Source organism: Rhipicephalus sanguineus, chromosome 1 (assembly GCF_013339695.2).
Source record: "Rhipicephalus sanguineus isolate Rsan-2018 chromosome 1, BIME_Rsan_1.4, whole genome shotgun sequence".
Lineage (NCBI taxonomy): Eukaryota > Metazoa > Arthropoda > Arachnida > Ixodida > Ixodidae > Rhipicephalus > Rhipicephalus sanguineus.
In genome coordinates, this window is record NC_051176.1 from 261697890 (window position 1) to 261719944 (window position 22055).

A 22055-nucleotide genomic window follows, 5' to 3' on the forward strand; every position below is an offset into this window, starting at 1 on the left:
CAAGTGGTCAAAATAATCCGGGGCCCCACTCTACATTGCCTCTAATAATAACCCTTGCGCTGGTTTGAGACGTTGAACCCCATGCTTGAAAGAATGGCAGCAAACGAAAGAGGTCGAAATTTAACTGCATAGCACTCTTGAAGGTAAGCCTTGGCAAGACAATGATGGACAGATTGCCTGACTCCCATGCCTCGCACGGGTCTTCCCCTCCTACACGTACGCGGCCCTCTGCACGCTATCCCCTCTTTAGCTCAACGTACCGAGATCAAGTAAGGACACGGCTTGAAGTTAGGCCCGCACCTAAGGTAATGCCAGGTCTGATGTCATTCTGTTGAGCTGTTCGTGTGTGTTGCGCTAACAAACAATAATGCCAAGGAAAGTATAGGGATGTTATTTGTAATAATTGGGACATAAATCTAAAGAAAGTAAAGTGGACGAAAAGATAACTTGCCGCCGGCAGGGACCGAACCTGCGACCTTCGAATAACGCGTCCGATGCTCTACCACTGAGCTACGGCGGCGGTCATCCCCCCGTCCACTTTATAGGGTATATATGTGCATTTAAACCTAGCAGTGTTAGTCAGCGCCGATCGCAGCCATGGCGGTGAGTGTGACTCTTTTTCTGCCTTTTAGCGTCACGTAGCACGTGATCTTTTTTTTTTTTTTTTTTTACGAGCTGTCAGCTGACCAATAATCCCTCGCATACTACCTGAAGGCACCAAGTCTGCCAGAACGACACCCTCGCTATGAACGAAGGAAAGATTACTTTTAAGGGCTCGTTTTTCTTGCGCTTAGAATGTAACACAAGCACGCATAAAAATCTGCCTTTGATATACACAGTTTGAAGCCAATTTTTTTCAAGCGAGATTTCTTTTAATATCGTTACATATAAATGGTTACAATGCACACAACTTACTCTTTCATCTGTATATACATTTCAGATGCACTTAGAGATGAGCTGATCATCAGTGGCTGATTAGGGGTTAATTGTTGCTGGAGCCAGCGTTTCAGCGACGAAATAGTTCGACCAGTACATCATTGAAAATGTCCTGTCCATTATGCAACCTTGCCTTGTTTTGCTTCGAGATAGGCTGTCGTTTGGTATGCTCATATCTTAAACATGCAAAGATCTGTTATAGATTACGAATTCGAGACAGTTCCACCATGTGGAGTACATTATTCATGTGGCTTTGTGTTTTCGTTCTTTATGGATTTCTTTAGTTATTTTGGAGGTGAGGAAACATACTATATCATGTCGGCGCCAAAAACTTACTGAAAGGAATCGGCAAAAATAAAAGTAGAAAAACTTGATATTTTGGTATATTTAGCCGGAAGCACGGTGATGGGGTGTTATATGGCTGAGGCTTGAAATAAGGGTCAAATACGCACTTCCGTGGAAACCGCGCCCTGTAAACTTCTAGTGCCTTTAGTGCACATACAGCGTGATAGAATATCGCAGACTTGATCAGGTCGGCGCTACTCGCGCAGAGAGGAGGGACGAGCATGCGACATCAAATCTTTCCTTTCTTGTCGGGTAATATGCCTTCTTCTGGTGCGTCATCTCCCAGCGTTGCGCTTTCATATTTGAAAAGTATGCGTGACCGGTGATAGTTGGCGGCCCCTGATGCACATTCACGGCGGAGCAACAATGACGAGAAGAGCGCAGACGAGCACTTGTTTTTAGGGCATGACGAAAGAGAAAATAAAATGTGTAGCGGAGCAGGTGACAGGGCTTTCTTGTGATCCCTGATGCAAATTCTGTAGGCCCGCGATTTTTGTATCGGGTTCTTTGTTTCTGCTGTCGCCGCCGTGATTTTACCGAGGGATTAGTTCATTTACATGAAGGCATTTCATAAACCTGTCCGGCAATATGAGATGCGTTCGCGGCGCCTTCCCTCTGGTATTTCGTAACAGGTGAACTGAAGCAAAGGATGGCGCGCCCGGGGCAATTCAACACCGCCTACCGCCGGCGCATTGTGCGATATTAATGCAGCGGAGCGCGCGCTTCGGGTGGCCGTCGTGGATTGCACGGAAGCCCTAATTGTGCGACTGCCGAAGTTAATCGAACTCGGGGCGTTACGTAAACGCCGCGGCCGGTTCCTGCGGCGCGAGCGCATCTGCCAACGCTATTACGGGCGTGTGTCGCGGAGCCAACGCGGTGACATCCTGCGGTTACTGCGGTGCCGCTCGCTACTCCGTCGCGTGGCTTTCGACGAGGTGCGAAGAGGCGCGCGCGCCTGACCTTGCGTGACATTAGTGCGGGCGCGGCGCTAGCAACAAGTGCGACCATGACGACACTGACGCGCTGAGCTGCAGACGCCGCCGTTGCGCAATGGACGCCGCTGTCTCGTGCTCCTCCGGCGGGCTCTTCTTTTTTTTTTGTTTATTTATTGCGATAGCAATTAGGCGGACGCGAGGAGAGGTGCATAAGGTGCATAAACGCCGTTGTCGCCGCCGTTGTCGTGCTGTCCCGCTCAACTGTGCGTATACGCACAGTCGGGGAATTTCAGGCTATCGAGAGATGGCGGACTGTGTTTGGCTGTCATTAAAAAAAAAGAAAAAGAAAACAGGAGGAAACGAATTTGACGCCGTTTAGCTTGCGTGGTGACAGGCTTTGACCACCCGCGCGCCGCTACTTGTAGTGGCGTCATCGTAGGTCAAAATGGCTGCGCTTGGTTCTTGTTGCCGTGACCTCGGGGGTATCACCACCTTATCGGTCACGAGCTGGTGCGTTGAAAAATTTTCCTCGTTTAACTACTGAATACTAGAAATCGCTGCCTGGAGCCATCCACTCTCTTCCGTTGGACGATTTCCTGCTTGTGCTTGAATGTTATTAATAATCACTGTGGGTTTGTTTTCTTTCTCGTGCTGTGTATAGTCTGTAAACGTAACTTGACACATTTTATTATTTCACAGCATTATGCAAGTAAGGATCAGAAACAAAAAAAGAGAAAATCACTGCAGTATAAGCTGTACATTTCGGCGTAAACATGCATATGTTGGAAGTCGCTGGCTTGAAAATTTTTATAAATTTAATTTTTACTCCAGTCGATTTTGTCACCGTAATATTTCAGCGCAGTAGTGTTTGATCGAGATGCTTCATAAAGGGGTTTCCACTATTATTTAACGCTTCATTCGCACCGAAATGCAACATATATAGTGCACACTTTAGGTTTTGTCATCTAAATTTGAATGTTGCTTTTTCACACGAAAGCGACAATCCGAGCACCAGCACAGCCTTCCACGTTTGACCCAAGTGGCGGCGCTTCCACCTTGAGTGAAGAGACATGGTTTTGGGCTCTCAAACTCACCATAGCCGGCGGGCCGCAGTCACGCAATGTAGTACCACAAGGCCCGGGACAGTAAAGATGGTGGCCCCGCCACGGTGATCTAGCGGTTATGGCGCTCGACTGCTGACCCGAAAGTCGCGGGATCGAATCCCGACCGCGGCGGCTGCATTTTCGATGGAGGCGAAAATGTTTGAGGACCGTGTACTTAGATTTAGGGGCACGTTAAATAACCCCAGGTGGTCGAAATTTCCGGAGCCCTCCACTACGGCGTCCCTCATAATCATATTGTGGTTTTGGGACGGTAAGCCCCAGATATTATTATTAGTAAAGATAGTGGGAGAGCGTGGGGGGGGGGGGGGGGGGGGGAGAGAGAGGTGGAACGAAAGGTTGCCATTTGAAAGAACGCCTTTCCCATATATGGGTCATTTGTGAAGGGCATTTGACGCCAGGTTTCGTAAAACATATGGATACTGATTTCCACAATCACTAAAATGTGGACGTCGATTCTGAAATATAGTTTTCGTTCCATGGTGATGTTTGAGCTCATATTGAGCGCATGGGGTGCCTCACGAAAAAGAAAAAAAAGAGATATGCATGGGACCAGTCCCGTCTCTGTAGTTTACCCGAGCAAAACGCTATTAATCGAAATAGGCGAGAAAATAATGCGAGTATTATTTAGCAAAGTCACAAAACTGTATTACGGGGGAAGCCGCGGGCCGCTAGCGAAAGGTCCGGGGGCCGCGTGTTTGAGACCCCTGCTGTAGATGCACCGTCAGCGCTATGCGCTCAATCGCATCAAAGCCAAGGCAGCGCTCTGCATCATTCCTTGTGAGCTCTCGAGTGTATGCACTGCTCTGAGTAGAACGAGCAGTTAAACATCAAACTAAAGTTGTCTGTTATTTCAAAGACTGCTGACGGTTTGCCGTCAGTCTCGTACCGTGCACAAACAGCGTGGTGCGACGTGTGCAACGCCATTGGCTAGAGAGAGAGAAACGAAGGAGGAGAGGCAGGGAGTTTAGCTAAGGACGTGTCCGGTTGGCTACCCTGCTATTGGGGAGGGGGAAATAGAATTATCGGTGGAATAATAAAAAAAAATCAGGAGCGACGCTTGTCATTATGCCTGCCTTGCGAGTCGCCATGATAGCTGACAGGGGTCCCGCTTTTCCTCCTCGCGTCAACGTGTCGCACCCGTGTATAGTTAGAATAACCGTCTGAGGAGTCCAAGCGCGACGCTAAACCTCGCTATCGTTGTCAATGCTTAAACTGCCAACTTTTTTTTTTTTTTCTGTTACCCGTGCGCCGGCGGCGGGGGCGGCTTTTGTGCGCGCGTACCAGCGGGGTGAACGTGCCCCGGCTGCACGGGTGGCGCATGACTAACGGCCTTCGGAAGCCACGCCGGGGTCACGGCCAGATCGAAGCTGCGGCGCGATGCTCTCTCACCTGTCCTGCAGCCCGTCTCGCGGCCTTCCGCCGCCGCGTGCTCTGATTTATCCCGCCGCTCTTGATGAGCCAGCTGTATTCCGCCCTCCTCTGCTGGTCGATGACACCGGCGGGAGCCGGTCGCGCGGTGCAACCAGCCCCAAGTCCCCCCCGCCGGTTCCTGACCTGCTAGGCAGCTGTTAGTAAGCGCGAGGGAGGAAATTCACCCGGCCGAATATTTCCTGATATAGAGAAGGGTACTGCGCTCTCGTGACCGTCTGGGAAGCGTTCCTTCTGTGGCTTCATATCTGCACAGATGACGAAAAGGCACTTGGGGCCCCCGACGGTGATCCTATCAATCCAATATGTGGCAACTAGTACATGTAACTCGTACAGTGAGCGAATTTGCCGCCGTAGAGTCGGAACTATACCACTACAGTTACGCTACACTTCATTAATACACACTTTGGTGCGCTACCAGAAAACTCATTACTTTCTCGCATATCGCATCTTCTTTTCGCCCATATTTTCAAGAAGTGTTGCGCAATCGTGCGGACGGATGCTACCTCTTTGTTTTTGTTTGTCTTTAATCGTTGCACTGGTGCTATAACGCCCATTACTTCGGTAACTAATGGATGATTCACGAAGTACGTTAAACAAAACTCGCGGGGTCCCTTATGCATTCGCCTAAGACGACTCGACGGCTGTCTTTTTCTTCTCAGTTGACGTACTGATCCTTCCCCCCACCCCTCCGGAAGTTTTCTGCAGCTAACGTGATTTTGCACTGACTCCGGGATATGAGGCACTGTAAGCTTTCTGCACCTCGCCTGGATTTGCACTGTCCCCGTGACCGGCCCACCTTTGACCAAGCGACGACGTCTGGGTTGGCGTCATCGTGTGACGTCATTATAACACCACAAATTTTGGCGATCTGTGACGTCATTACATGATTTCTTTGCATCACTTGTGTTGACGTCGACGCGGGACGGCGACGGTCATGTTTCGCGTTTGGTGAAGCATCTAAGGCTTTCGCCTTAAAAAGAAGTCGAAAGGTGTTAGATGAGAAATTGTGTATGGCTGACGGACACAGTAAATTCCTCGCGGGCACCGAAAACTGGCTCACGTGGCTAAAATGACGCCCGATGTGTTGTACCAGCGCTTCCTGGAGGCGCTGGTTGTACACCATGGTAACGCGTACGCGTCAGGAATGTACGTACAAACGCACAACCTGAGCTTAAACATTGATTGTCGTGAATTTAACCCCTCAATTCAGCTGCCTATAATACCAGATGCAGCATTGTGAGTTGGTTCGGGCCTGTAATATCCGAGATATTATAGTGATAAGTTGGTTTTGCGTATATGCAGCAAATCCACGCCGGCAGTTTTTCTGCCTCTGGTAACAACTTCAAAATCAAGCTATCGTCCTGGGTAGCTTGATATAGCAGCGACACGTGGATTCAGCGTCTTTATTACGTTCCACACAGGGAACCAGCCAAACTAGCAGATTATGTGCATGTACGAACTTGTTGAACACACTGAACTTGTTATGTCATGGAGCAGTTTTTATGTCAGTACACCATTTTCAGTTGTGTATAATTATATCACAAAACTTCTCCAGTCACTCAGTTACATTCAGTCGTAGCACGTAGTAGTTCTACCCTTTTCCCGGCGGAAAGCTATGGAGACGTTTGTGTAAGAAATGCACGCATTCCCTGGCACATCTTTTGGATGAATTCTGTGGCTCATATCGCATCTGAAAGACGCGGCGAAGATGTTTCTAGCTTAGCGTGATAAGAGCTTACGTCATGTCGACCTGACAGTCAGAAAAGCGGACGATTAGAGATATCCTTGTGCTGGCCACGATTTTCAATTGCGCGTCTCTCCAGCAGCTGGTGGAAACGTGAAAAAAAAAGTCGCGTCTCGCACGTGCATGTAAATGAGTCTCTTTCTACAAGCCACCTTTCTATGATTCCAGTTTCTGTCGCTCACGAGCTCGTCGCTGCAGCACGCAGAATGTTCGCAGTATATAATGCGGGACACATGCTGTGTCGTCGTCTATATGTATACAAGAAAGCAGCCGCCATGGAGCCGGCTCTTGGAATACGACGAGATGCCATCTGCGACTCCGTGCTGCTTTCTGCAAACGGCTTGTTTAGCTTTAGGGGATCAGCGAAATACCGGCGAAGCGGCCGGGGTCACGTGAACGTATACGCGTATAGAAGGCGAGCGTGTTTTGACGTCCAAAGTATTTGGCAGTCTGCCTGCTTTGACGTCGAAAATCCGCGCCGCTCTCGATTTCGCGTGCACCCCACCCATGCTTTTCCTTCGAAATGCGTGTCCCTCCCTCTTATAGAGCGAACAGCTCCTGTGGGGTTTCGAGTTCGTGACTGAGGCTTATCTGTGACGACTGGAGAGAGGCCGTGCTGGCTTCTAATCCAGCCCTAATGAGCCTGAGCCCGCGCTGCTCTCGGACTGCGTTGTGCCCGATGCAGTTTGCCATGTGGGATATGGCGGCTGCGGCTCTCAGTGACAAGTGGGGGGCACTGGTTTCTGAATTTTCCGGCGTACAATGGCAGAGAAACGGACTAAGCGCAAAGGAACATGGCGTGTTTCTTTCTTGTACATATGTGAATGATTTTACAACGGCCTAGTCTGCCGCCACGTTGAGCTGTATAAGCGCACGTTGCAACGTCTAGCAATTTATAATGTAGCCGCGCGAACGCGTTTTATGTTATATCGGCGAGTCGTGATCATGGGCAAGAACGATAAAACGTTCGTTACAGGTACTCTTCAGTCGTGTCGCAAACATTCAGAGATTTCTAGTGTCTCGTACTCCGTGCAACAGCTATAGCCACAAGATACGTTTCTTGGAGTGACAGAAGGTTATAGCGATGAGTTTATCGCGCGCTTCCTTTCGCCGGTGTACTACGTAACTTAACACCGCATGGCTCGGCTGGCGCACTTTGACGTCGTGCATGGAGCATTTCGTCATGTGTACTCGCCAACGAGTGCTGATCCAAACTGGAGCCATATATCATTTGTCATACATTATATAGAACCGCCAGTGTACCAACAAATCCGTTCACCGAGTCGGTTGGTTTAGTGAAAGGCTGCTGTTTTTTTTTTCTTTTCAGTTTTCTTGTTCTTGTGCCCGGCTGTCGTGTGCTTAAGACGACGTAGCCGGTGACGTATACGTACCGTTTGTCGTCTTTTTTTTTTTTACTTCGCTGTGTTAAACTGTAAATGGCATTTAGTTGTGTAGTTCATCTTTGGGTGTTTGAATATAGATGACTTTGCAGCAGCCTCTGGTGACCGTTTTTACATCATCTTTTCTCATGAGTGGTTTCCATATATGATATACTGTTACTGTAATATTTGCCTGCTAAGTGATTGAGTTTGGTTTCCCAGTTGTCCGCGTCCCCTTGCCTTCCTGTTCTATGCAAGCTCCTTTTGTTTTCTTTTGCATTTTTGTTGTTCATCATGAGATAGAGCAAGGCTGATTCCCATTCGCCCTAAAACTAAAATGTTTCGCATGCACCATTGATACTGTGGGCGTGTGTTATGCGCTTCTTCCTCATTGTACATTATCACAATCATCATTATCAGTTTGTCTCTCCGTCTTCATCGTCACTGTGTGTCATTATCATCATCTGGTGTGTGCGCGCTCTGCCTCTGGCTGCCTGTTCGCTGCCGAATCCTCGGGCCTAGTAAACGTCGTCTAAACCAAGACGTCATAATACATATTTCAGAGGAACCGTCCGCCTGGTTATCTTTTTCTCGCATAGTCGCAGCGAAGCCGGCGAAAAATGTGTCATGGTGAGGGCTCAGCACGGCACTGACCCTTTGCAGCGTTCCTTGAAGGAAAACATTATAAATTTGACCCCAGATAACAGATTGCGCGTCTAGTCAAGGATGCCAGATTGCAGCAATTGCTATAGGCATGCGGTATCATGCGGATAACATGACGAATGACAGTTTCTTTGGCGCGGATCTCTGTTGATGCGAAAAAACGTTTCCCGATTGAATGTGCTTGACTTTCTCAAAGCAACAGAAGTGTTGCTTTCAGCACGGACGGGTATTGTGGACGTGCCGCCAAAACTCGATACATGCATATTCCGCCCCCGTCGAAAATGAACGCAAAAAGCTTTATAATGAAACAACTCAGGTTCTTGTTTTTGCTTCAAGTTCTTTCGCTAGAATTCGAGTCCTCTCCGATTCAACAGAAGCGATATACCATCATCCGCCATCGTAAGATTCGCGAATGTAGGGTTGCCATTGATTTCCGTCGTCTACCCGCAACACTTCCCCCCCCCCACCCCTCCTTTGCGTTCTTAGCGCTGTTTCATCGCTCATTGCAGCTTTTGCTTGCTATTGCTTTATGCAATTTCTCTAGACTTCCGTTTTCTGATGTCCTTTATCGCTGTGGCCGACCCATTATCGACGGCGCGACGCCGTGGCAAGGCGATAAGCTTTGGCACTAATGCAGTCTCGGTTTCATATACTCCCGGGCGATGTGTCGTTGCGCTAGCGCAACACTATTGCCCTTAAGCGAGAAATACGTGCGGTCTGTTAACGTTTTTCAGCGAATAGCCGTATTTTTACGTCAGACTGTAAGTATCAGTCGGTTTTTTTTTTGCTGCAGCTGCATTAAGAATCGCACCGAAGAAAAAAAAAAAAGAAAGACATCTTGCTATTTTAATTGAACAGTGTCGTTAGCTCCCCCCCCCCCCCCCCTCCCGATAGACCTCGTACTGCTCGCATTTGTCCACAATGATGCGAAGCCGCGAGAGACCTTAATTTTGCCAATTCTGCTTTGTCCCCGAAGTTGGTGCCGCATGCATGTGCACTGCGGTAAGACACCCCCACCTCTTTCCAAAGACACACATACATTTCTTTCTTTTTTCTACAGAACAAATAATCTTAGACAATATGAGAATTGCCCATCTTACGAGGCAGAGAAAAGTTTGTTGTAGCGTGATAATGATTTCTGCGAGACCACGTTATTGTATGCAGTATAGCGTAATGAATTAACTTCACAACGTCGTGTGTACGCATGCCTGTGTATGCAGGGATACGGCGATTTGTGAGAATAAACGTTTTCATGTTGGTATCGTAGCCTCAGTGTTCCCGCGTAGTCAACTGACTTGGCTTCAGAAAGTGACCGGAAGCTTTATATTTACATAAATAAACGTCGTAGATAGAGGAGGGGTTACTGAATGGTGAAGAGAAAAGTATCAAACGGTAGCCGACAGGAGAGGGTACTGGGCGGCTGTCGTCTGCGCTCGACTAGACGGTCGTCTGTAACAAGACTTGCAAGGCAGACTCCATTGTCATCGCCCAGGATCGGCGAAATGGATCGACGGCGCAAAAAACCGAGGAGAGCTGGACAAAAGAGTCCATGTCAACGAACAAGTGTAGCGCGTTTCTGACTGGCTCCGTTGCACGGGGACGCATTGTTCGAGACGGTTCGTGGGCGGACTCGACGGCGTTGTCCTTCGAACCGTTCTCCGATTACGCGATGCGAAGGGAGAGAGGACCGTCTAGGCCTGTCTGCGCGTCGTCGAGAGTGCGACAGTGTCGCCCCGAGTCCGACCGGTGTACGTAGCGACGTGTCGCGACGCACGTAACCGAGCGGCGCTGCGGTTGCTGCTGCTGCTGCTGCTTCTTGGACGATGTCGTACTGCGGCGTCCCTAAGAGCGTGCCTCGCCCGTCGAACTCGTCATCGTATATCTTCCTTCCCCTCCGATGTCGGCGCTTTTCTGCCGCCTCTTTTGATATCGTCTATAGCTATCTCGCCGATATGGCGAAAGTGAACGTTGCAATACATCAGGCCTTCTCAAGTTTTCCTTTTTGCCTTACCAGAGTTTGAAGTGGCTCACAAAAAGGGGAGGTGCGGCATGTACCGGCTCATTGTCCGCGTGCTTTGGCGTTTCGATGAATGCGGCTCTTCTCGCATTTGTCGGTAGGGAAAAGTGGCGGTGTTTCGAAGCCGTTGTGCAAGACGCGCGGGTCGCTTGAGTGCGGCCCAAGGTCAGCCGGCCACGATGACGTGCCAGGCGGACTCGTTGGAAGAACCCATGGGAACAGTCCTTCCGATCGCACTCCGCGATGTGCGAGCGAGGACTGGCGTGGCAGCAGCCGGGCGCGGTCTCGGGGATTCCATCTTGGACGCGACACGTCGTGCCTCCTTCCCTCTCTTGTACGCCCGGCCAGACGGCCGGTCCTTTTTGACGCTCGAATCGATCGATCGACTTGTCTGGCGTGGATTCCACGCCGCGCGGCGCCGGTCTTCCGAGTGGCCTTTGTTGTCGCGTGCCGCAATAAATGGCCGGGGCACAGCGGACGGCGCACACTTTTGGACTGATCGAGCAGGAAACGGATACAGACGCTGGCGTAGCGGCAGGTGTGCCTTCCTCCCCCTTTCGAAACGCGGAAGTGCTGAGGCGGCGGCTTCCTCGTGCCGCGTAAACAGGCGCCGCACGTGCGCGCGGACGTGCTCGCCAGCCCATATGGCCAACCTTTGCTTCCTGGTCTGACCACGCGCTTTTTTGCGTCGCTCCTGAGCCATGACGTTTGTTTGCTGCGAGCGCACTGGCCGCCTGCCAAGCGATCTCCGTGGTGCCGACGGTGCTTCTTCCAGCCTCTCGGTCTGGACGGTTCACTCGGCTAAGGCCATTTCTGTCCGCCCCTGGGGCCGGTCGCTCCTGCAGACAGATCTGTCTATCTTTACTCACCACAATCGCTCTTGTCTATACGGTACTCTAATCTGCTGCAGGCTCAAGAAGAGTCGGGATTATTCGGGTCTCAATCAGTTCGTGCCGATCAGTGGCGCGAACGATGGTTCTGGAGGACGGCCCGCAGAACTGGCAACAGTTCGTTATATGGTTCAGGAAGCAGCGAGACTGCATAGCGGCCGCCATCTCTTATTTGTACTAGATTTGGTGGTCGGAGGGCGCGCTGTGTAGGCTATAATTGCTGGCTTGCGATTAGCACACTATACAGTGGCATAGCGCACTATGCGATCGTTACTGCGCTCAGAGCGCAGGAACGTTCCTGCCGTATGGCCAGGTTAAGTTTGCCGTGCACATGCTGGCGCTGTTCCGTGCCCGAAGCCTTGGGTTTTCTTTTCCCGAGGAAACAAATACGAGCCGCTGTCCTTCGGCCGGCACCCAGTCTGCCAAGGAGCTGCGAACGCGGTTTTATGGCCGTGCGTGTGTCTGCGATCATCTCCTCGAGCCGCCGTGGCTGTGCGAAGAATTTGGCGCGGTCGCTGCTGCTCGTGGCGCGCCAGTTTGGCCTAAAGAGAGAGGCACACGCTTATCGTGTCCCTGGGATTGGTGACGCAACGTGTCCGGCTGGTTCGCGAAAGCTAGTGAGAGACGCCGTCTGCGGCTGCGCTGACCTTGGTCGCAAACCGTGGGCGGCGCCTTGGCAGACCGCGCGCTGCCAGGTTATCCGCGCGTTTCCTCCTCGTGTTTTTGTTGTCGGCGCATATTTGGCCGCGCGATAAGGGTTCCGCATCAGCTAATTTATGTTGCAACGGCTCTCGTGGAGCAGCGCCAGCGCGCTCCCCCTTGGCCCGCGGCGTGTATTTGCATGGCCCCCTCCCGTCCGACGATTCTTCTCTCCCCCCTTTCTCTCCCGGTCCGTTATTGGTTTCTGCATTCGTCGGCACACATCTTTAATGCATGGTGCCTGCAGACTGCACGCTCGCTCGCTCCTGGAGGGTGAGCCGCCTGCGAGAGCCCTCGGCGCGACACTTCTCCCTGCCGCCGCCGCAGGTATGCCTTTGGGCGCGCCATGTGCCGCCCGCCCGGTGCTTCGTGTCCTGCGCATGTGTTGACCGCAGTTCTCTCTCACGTCTCGCTATAACCGCGCATTTCTCCTAGTCATATTCTCACCGCCGCGCGCATACCGCTGAAATAAACGGCGGGCACGCTTATCTTATCGGAATAACTGGGTAACTTCTCTCGCGCTAGGAGAAGGCACTCCGTTTCCGCAGTCCTGCTGCAACAGTTGAGACCCCTCGTCTGATTAGAAGAGAGCCGACAGCAATGAAGGCGCGGCGAGAGGAGTGGCCGGACGGATTGCCATTGTTGACCTGGCCAAGGAGAGCGCATTCCTTCCCGAGATGACTGTCGTCTTCTCTCGGGGCGGGTCTCTTGTTACGTGAGCGATGGCACGCACAACACGTTTCATTCAAGGAGCTTATTTATATATACTTGGTTTCCCGGCACTGCATAGAACAGCGCGAGCCAGCGAACGGCGCCGGTATTGCGCGCACAATTGCCCTCGTTGTGACAACGATCGCGTCTTTCCTGCCTCCGGTCCCAAATGACAAGACGGCCGCCGCCTGTCTGGCATGCAAGTGATCGATCGGGGCAGACGCGGAGAAACATTAATTACCGCGCGTCGTTCCGTTCCGGCGTCGAGCTGCCGCGCGTCCCCATCGGCCAATCAATGGAGTCCGTTGATGAGGTAGCGTGCTCGGCTTGTTTTTCTTTCGCCGAATACTTTTGGTCTAATGACCTCTCGTTCTTTTTTCCGCGCCTCGCGCTTCAACTTTTTCTGGGTGCGTTCGTTCGCTTTCGGAGCTTTCGTTCGCACCGGTGTCGTAACTATTCGTTCTTACGCATGTATTTTTTTACGACCACTCGCGAGTATGCGAATTGCCTATTCAATGTCGATGAGAGGGGGAGAAAAGTTAGACACATTCGTTTTGAGAAAGCTGTCGCCACAGTCGTGAAGACTACACACATTCGTCTACAGCTGTGTAGACTCGACTGGGCGATCGGCGTCGTGAAATATGTAATAACGTGGGAGTGAGTATGACGTTTACAATATATGCGTACATATTTTACCGCGAGAAATGGAGGTCGGAAACGCGTTTATTTCAGAGGCTTGTAGGTCGTCCCAGGTGACCTTCAAAATTAATTTTTTTGAGTTTGTCCCGTGTACAGCGCGCCACGATATATAGTGCTCGCGGTTATGCGATAAATTTTACATATTATATCGAACCTTTCTCGTTTTGGTCCAAATTTTTATCAGCCTCGAAATGAAATTATACTCTTTGCTGTCCCGGGCCCGTTCGTGCGTTCTTAGATTTAGTTTATCCGGGGCGTCCAAGCTGTTATATGCCGGCTTGGCCTGTTAGTGGCGCTCGTGCAAACACGCAGCGTTCCTGTACAAACCCTTTTTCACAGCGGTCCAATATGTGCCGCCATGTTTGATCCCTTGATGACGCTTGCCTCAGCCGGCCTACGCTGCGTCACACGATGCCAGTGCGCATCAAGGGTAGTATTCTGTAAGTGTCTACTAAGTGAACTGTCCGTTTCAGCGGGCACTGAATGAATAGAGATCGAAGCCGGGGTTCACTATTGGTGCCGGCCCGCTTGCTCTCAATATTGAGGCAGTCGGAGCTTGCTGAAATGGACAGTCCACTTAGTGGACACTTACAGAATACCACCGCAGCCAGCCGTAGTTTCGGCGCTTGTCGCCAACAATGGCTGCGTAAACTGCACGAAACTTTGACCAATGCTTCAGAAGACACGCAAACGTCGAATATCCATCCTTCCGAGCTCGTTACACCTTGTCGAAATGGTACAAGCACTCGTTCGCTGGGAGACTAGGATAAAAATTTAAAAAAAAAAAACAGTGGCAGGTACTTTCTTTCGGTCGCTGAAGTCTGGACTCATGCGCTCAGATTTTTCTACCCTTATGTATGGCCAATGCTTTGGAAGCCATAATTTATCAAGTTTTTTATTCAGTAATTTGCGGTGCAAGTTAATTACATCATTTAATTTTCGCGTAAATACTCGTGAACTTGTCGACGGCTCTAGATTTTTTTATACCATGCTCTATGCTTAAAATACCTGTGTTTAGAAGTTTCTTGTGGTATAGCTTACAGGAAATACGTAACTATTTATTCATCACTCGTTTACGTTGTGGCTTGTGACGAAACACTTTCGGCTTATCACATTTTGACGTAACATTGTATGTAAACCACTCAATGGTCGACATACCAACAAGCGCACTTGTGTACTGCAATGTGTGACCGTGAGACCCAGTGAGCTTGTGAATTGGACCGGACGTTAGTTGAAACCAGAGATGTTTACAACCGCGATCGCGTCTTATAAATCTGCAGTGCCATCTAGCCCTCTTATTTTTCCGAGAACTTTGCCTTTCACAAACCATGACTATGCTGCAGCTCTACAATGCCTTATTTCTCGGTTTTGCAAGATACAGTCTTCCTGTGATGGGAAATACCTGCAAAACAAATTTGAATGCACTCCAGGGCCTGCAAGCTCAAGCTCTAAGGACATGCCTCGGCCTTCCAAGATGTGCGTCTACAGCGGCAACAATTGTCATTGCAGGAGACCATCCTGTGTCAACATACGTAACCATTGATACCCTCAGGGCGCATATTCGACACCTTGCCCGGGTACCTTCGCACCATCTCGCATCTTTACCTGCACAAAGGCCGCATACAACATTCAGCCGCACTATTGCTGCCCATAGTACTTCTTTGCCATCGAACTACACGCCTGCAGCAAGACCATCCGCGCCTATATGGTGCCTACATCGACCCGAAGTGCGCCTTACCATACCAGGAATTACGACGAAAAGAAGAATGTCATCGGTTGCCCTTAAACAGGCTGCACTACTGTATTTACATGAGGTGTACATTGCTCACACCCATATTTACACTGATGGTTCAGTTATGACTTCAAGCTCAACCGCCGCCGTAATAATTCCAGCAAGAGCTATCACAATACAGCTCAAAATGTTTCACGCAACCTCAACTACAGCTGCTGAACTAGTAGCGCTCCGTGCTGCTCTTCAATTTGTCATGGAGCAGACACCTAATTCGTGGCCTATCTTCTACAATAGCAAAGCAGCCCTCCAAAGTCTACCCTCCGCTTTACGTCACGGCTCACATGAGCAGCTCGTCGCGGAAATCAGGCAAATACACCATGAAGCAATAGAAAAAGGGCACCGAGTAGTATTCCAGTGGCTGCCTAGTCACTGCGGCATTCAGGGAAATGACCAAGCGGACGCAGCTGCCCGATCCGCTCATGACGGTGTCAGCAGTGTCACCATTCCCCTGTCAAGATCGGACGTCGCAAGAGAACTTCGTATGCTAGCTCGTCGCATAACGTTGGACTTGTGGAAGTCATCATCTACGTTTACAAGAGCACGGCTGCATGCCTTGGACCCTGATCTTGAATTACGCATCCCGTCCACCTTATCACGACGTGACTCTACCCTGCTGGTCCGTCTATGGCTTGGAGTGGCCTTCTCAAATGCCTATTCGTATATTATTGGAATGGCTGAGAGCCCGTCGTGTGAAGTCTGCGGGTGCAGCGAAACAGTCGCGCACCTTCTCTGTGAGTGCACCCGCTTCAGCTCCGAAAGAACGGCCCTCTCAGCCGCATTAGGCCAACTGGACAACCGCCCTCTCACGGAGAACAAAATCCTAGGGCCCTGGCCTACCCGGTCTTCAGCACGAGCCGCTCTGAAGGCGTTGTTGCGGTTTCTCCAAGCAACCGGACTCAATGTCGAACTTTGACTGCTGGAAGAAAATGTTGCTGTGTAGTACTTGGATTGCGGTTATGACTTCGTTTTTTTTGTTGTTGTGGTATTTTGTCCCGTGCTGTCGTCACAAGCTCTTCTTCTTCTCTTTCATTCTTTTACATCCCCTTTCCCCTTCCCACGTGCAGGGTAGCAAACCGGAGGCTGCTTCTGGTTAACCTCCCTGTCTTTCCTTTCTCCCTCTTCTCTCTCTCTTGCCTTTCATAAGAGATAATCAAGTGACCGCAGTATTCTGTCGTATCAAACCTTCATGACGACGGTTCGCCAGATAGCGACTAAGCGATAACGGCTATAACCAAAAACTGTCGACGCCGAAAGGCAAAACATTTAATGCACGCGTAGATAAAATGGCGCACTGACCTCATCGTGGCCGCCATATTTGGGTATTAGCGTGGCGTGAAGTCACGGGAACGTTATCCATACGAGGACACTGTACTTCGGCGGTGCGCAGAACCGGCGATATCGTGTCATGTTGTACCGGCTGCTAGCAGAGGGAAGGAGCCCACGCATTCACATACCGAACCATCTGTGAATCACTCTGTAGGAGACTGAATTTCAGCAAACTGGCATCTTGGTTAGATGCTAAGTAATTACGCTTTTGATGCAACGTTAAGTGTCCTTTTAACTATTTCAGGGCATGAATCGGCCAGTGCTCGCGCTGTGCAATTATAGGGCCGATCTGGCCTTACATTCGTGTCATTTTTTTGCTGAAGCTCGAGACACTTTCTAACAGTAGTATGTCACTAGCTTGACTTTAATGAATTCTTGTCCTTTACGCTGTGGTGCTAGATGCATTATATGCGTAGTGCATAGCATTGTTAATGTTGATCGCGTTTGTCACTATGTATACTGAGCGTTTCTTTTTATGCGGACAAGTTTTTCATACGAAGTTGTCATTTCTAAGCCCTTGCTCTTTTTTTCTTTTTTTCTTTTTTCGAGAGACAGTGGCTAGGTTGATATCAGCAAAAGATTTTTTTGCGATAATCTCTCTTAATGACTAACGTATGCTAATTAGCGTTTTAATTGCTAACTTCAGGTCATGCTTGTACTTGAGGCATTTCAGCCGCCAGATTGTTAAGTCATATCTGCTTAGCAGGAACTCAATAACTAGCGCCACTTTGGAGATACGTGACTTTAAAAAATGTGGTACGAAATGCCTTGCAGTTCTTTAATAAAAGCGTTTGTCTACCTGTTCGGCATGATTTTAACTAGAGCGCAGGGACATTTTTGTGCTAATTTGAGCGCAGATATATCCAAACAGGTTCGAGTTAAAGGATATTTCTGCTCGGCAGACATGTCTCCTTTTCAGATATCATTTTGTAATGACAAATGTACCTACAAATGAGTTGTTAATATTTTAGTTAATGCGGTGCTTTTGAAGTTTTCTTACTGCTTATGTCGGCTTAGCCACGTAGCCTATATCTGCAGAAATGGTAGCGTCGTAGGTACGAGTTTCTTTAGCTAAAAGCCCTTGTCAAACAGAAACGCCTTGTGTAATATGAGTATGCATTGTACATCATCATTTGCCGTTAACCACGCTCCTTGCCCTGCGCCATATGCTAGCGGCGTACGCGTAACGTCTTAGACTGCATGAAGGAGAATCGGCCGATGCCTCTACAAGGAGAAATGGGTATCTTGGAAGACGAAAGAGTTAGCGAAACCGACTAATGACTCGTTATTGATGTCGAATTCGTGGCCCTAGAAGCCACCTGAATTCTGCTTGCGCCGTTTGGGGTCGTGTTCACTGAGCTATTCGTAATTTGGATATCCTGACAAGACAGGGGCCATGGCCGCCGGCGGCAATTGTCAGGCCTATATGCCAGGTTATTTTACTTTCGCACCCTTGTTTAGTGCAAACTTGCGTAATCTTGACCCCAGTTATCACCTGTCCGCGCGGCGAGGGCAAGGGCTGCGAGTTCGGTTACGTCACAGCTGATGACGACCGAACAATGGCAGCGAGTATGCGATAAGGACAGGCCGGACGCTATCGTCCTCGTTCGTTGCACCTGACCCGCAGCCCCCGGCCAAATATGGCTTCTCCCATGCAAGCGACGAAAATTGCTATGTAACTGAAACCTTACTGCTCGTGATATGTTTCGTGACGGGCGATAAGTTTGCTGAGTCACTGCTGCACTTGCACGATGCACAGCTGTAGAAGCTTTTACGCGACTTTATTCTTCGTGTGCCTTGCCGTAAATCCTCCCGAAAAAAAAAAAGTAACTGTAATTCATACCCGCAAAAGCAAATGGTAGTTTACATAAACCCGACAAAGCGGGTCAAGTGGACTTATCTGCCTGAAATTTCCCTGTCGTCTGAGTCGACTAGGCTGCAGTCCATGGGTATATACATGTTGACCTGCTGGGCGTATGCCCGATAGGCGAGTGTCATATAAAGATCGTGATCGCGCATGTCGACTGCCCCAGCCCAAAGCGTCTCCACGTAAAATGGTCGGAACAACCAGATTATTTATGACTTGAATAAGCTCGCGTCAGTCTCATCGAGCCTGTATTTCTACGGCCTGGTTTTGACTCGCGCTTCACTCAATTGTCGCCCCGGGCTCTGGTCGTTCAAGTTTCTTGGCTTCCGCGGTGCGTGCCACATTCAGAAAAAAATCATGGGCGGTGCGTTTTCTTTTTCTTTGTTTTTGGTTGAGCACGGCGTTTCACCTCGCACTCACTCTCCTCTCTTTTTGTCTTCATGCGCTCGTTGTTGGACCGGTAGCGGACGGTTTACTTTAGTGATCCTCGCATGATATACTGCGCAGACAGTGAGCTCGAGAAAGGCGCGGCCAGCAGCCAAATCTCTGCCAGACTCGGTCGCTTCTCTGCGGGAGGCGCAAACCGGTGGCTTTGGGAGAGACTTCGGGGTAATATTTACCCTGCGACGCGCCGAGAACGCACACACGGTGCTCCGCCAGCGGACGTGCGGGCAACCTCGCGGGCAGGTCAACAGCGCCCGACGGCGCGCGCCCCGTCCTGACCCCTCTCGCCTCGACCCGCCGGTGCGTCGTCTCGCGGCAGTAAAACCCAGGCCGTCGGGTTCTCCTCGCTAACTTGGCGGCAACGTCGAGCGGAATGAGAAGACACGGCGAGGGGGGCCCCGTCGCGTGACTTGCATGTGGCAAGGGATGTTGACAAGCGCATTGAAGCCGCTATCTTATCGGCCCTCTTTTCCCCGCCGGGGCGCGTAGCCGGCCGATAGTTTCGCTCGCGTAGGATGCTCGCTTGGCCGTGGCGCCGCCTGCCTTCCGCCGCGCGTGTCTTCGTGGCCGTCGCGGTATACGCAATAAATCGCACTCGTTCGATTCGAGCGCCCAGCACTGCGGCGGGCGATGTTTCCATTGGATCGCTGTCCGGCGCCGGAACTCTTGTCTCGGCCCCGCACGTGATTCGAATTTTGCTCGCGGATTATGCGCGCGCATTTTAGGTGCTGCGCCTTTTGTTCTCTTTCGCTGTTCCGGGACGCTCGATGGGCTTTATTGCGTGATCAGTGCGGCATTCGGCGAGGCCTGGATATATCCAGCGGGCATTCCGCGACGCCGGCTATACGAGTGTGCAGTCTCGCTGCTTACGTCGGTGACCTTGCTGCTGGGACGAGACAGCGTGTAGACAGGCAGCTGCTGGGAAGCCTGCCGACGACACGCAGGCAGCTTTCTCGCTGCGCCGACAGGTCGGCTGGCGTGCTGGAAGTAGCGTGGCGCGTAAAGCCGGCGCGCCGCGCGTGTGCGCGTACTACATACATGAGCGAGCACTTCCGTGTTGCGCGCGCCGGGACCCGTGCGTGCTCACTGGCTGTCACTAAGTCGACGTGACGTAAGAGGCGCTCACTATCCCAGGAGGGGATATACGGGCTGCGTGGGCGTTTCTCGAGATATTTGTCTCCGGCAAATGGATCCGCGGTCTGTCCCTGGCACAGTTTCGCGAGCCGAACGAGGAAGCGGTGAAATACGGAAGAAGGCGTGACCGCGGCAGCTTCTGGGCCACGCTTCGCCGCGCCGCGCGAGGTGTGCGTCTCATCTCGGACCCGATTCTCAGCTTTCGCCTGGGAACTGCGCCAGCGATACACCCTTTGGAGCTTGTACAGCCGCCCATTTTTTTAACCTGAACGCGCGAGCATCGACCGCCAAGTTGATAAGCGCCGTACAACGGAGCGCAGTGGCGAAATGAACGAGAATACGCGCATGCGCGCTATAAGCAGTCGTGGGCAACTGCCGTCGGCTAGGCTTTTCCGCAGACGGCAGCTGTCCAAGACTGCTCATTGCGCGCATGCGCGTATTCTCGTTCATTTCGCCGCTGCACTCCGTTGTACGGCGCTTATCAACTTGGCGGTCGATGCTCGCGCGTTCAGGTTAAAAAAATGGGCCACTGTACCTACATATAATATTCATTTACTTTCTATGCTTTCTAGCGCTGGGCGCCCAGTACTTCTATAGCAAGTTCTACAATTGGCCTAGTTGGTACGGTTGCATGTTCAATTGAAAGAGCGCTAAGACGAAGTTGGGCGGACATAACGAGCGCTTACTCGCAACTGAGAGGTTTATTAAGAAAACATAAAAGGAGGGCGAACTCAAACCAACTACGCAGTCGCCACAACATAATCTTGCCAACATGCAAAACTTGCAACTTTTTTGCACGTTTCAAACATGGATAATAGTTGTTGGGGTCGGAAGTTAATATTGCGAAAAAATTACAGGTCATTGCCGTTATGAATTTTGCAGCAAATTATTTCGTTTTTCAGGGTGCTCCACAGTTTTAGAGCGTAGCTCTTGGGCGCCCGTTCCAGGTTAGCGTGGCAGTCGCGCCAGTCTTCGCGCCATTTGCAACGTGCCGCACGAGACAGACTGTCCGCGCCAGCCTGTATATCGTGAAATGAAAACATGTGTACAGCTGCGCTCAAATTTCGTATTCTGGAGTGTCGTGATCGTCGGCGTTTTTTTTTTCTCCCCTGGATCAATAAACAGGCGCCTACTTCAGTTCGGATGACGGTAATGGTGACATTTCTGTGAAAGGGACCGACAGCTGGCCAGAACGCGGGGTTAGATCCTGGTGGATACGAAAAGACCGTGAATTACAGTGACAGATTTAAGCATCCTTTTCGCGATTTGAGTAGTATTCTATTTTTGTGTGTATATATATATATATATATATATATATATATATATATATATATATATATATATATATATTGTCAAGACGTTTATTCACGCGGACTCAGCGACGGCGCACGGCAGCGAACAGTCAAAGCGGGGCCGACTCTCTGCACGAGGAGCGTGCTCTCAGAGAAGAGAACGACCCACTGGAAGGCGTTCGAGAGGACGACCCATTACTCAGTAGGAACGCTTCGCTACAATTACCCCGGCTACGAAAAGGGAGCCGCCTGGGCCTGGCGACCTAGCAACTTGTCACTATGAGCGGGTCATGGTAGGGCTTCAAGCGCGCCAGGTTGACAATGTCGCGCCCTCGACGGCGCATGTCCGAGGATGGGTCGATGGGTTCGATGAGGTAGTTCACCGGGGATGTGCGTTCGACGACACGGTAGGGGCCTTCGTATTTGGGCAGTAGTTTGGAAGAGAGGCCAGGTGCAGTGGTAGGGACCGAGAGCCATACGAGCGCTCCAGGAAGGAACGGGGACGCACAACTGGTGGTGTCACCGCGAATGCTTTTCTGTCGCTCTTGGCTATGCGTAGTAAAGGTCTTGGAGAGCTCGCGACACTCCTCAGCAAGTCTGGCTGTGGCAGAAATAGGCGCACATTCA

General features: G+C 50.7%; 1 protein-coding gene across 6 annotated transcripts in view; it reads left to right on the forward strand.

The window, feature by feature from the left end:
• Window positions 1-22055, forward strand: part of LOC119378848 (low-density lipoprotein receptor class A domain-containing protein 4) — a 72897-nt gene that overhangs the window by 35898 nt on the left and 14944 nt on the right. Inside the window, exon 1 of one of the 6 annotated variants that reach the window (XM_037647882.2) lies at window positions 12345-12490. The exons of 4 other annotated variants lie outside the window; for them this stretch is intronic. In XM_037647882.2, the coding sequence (XP_037503810.1) occupies window positions 12394-12490 (97 nt within the window). In that variant the 5' untranslated portion in view covers window positions 12345-12393. Of the gene's footprint in view, window positions 1-12344; window positions 12491-12979; window positions 13188-22055 lie in introns of those variants that run through there. One more of the 6 variants, XM_037647887.2, reaches the window with a different exon arrangement.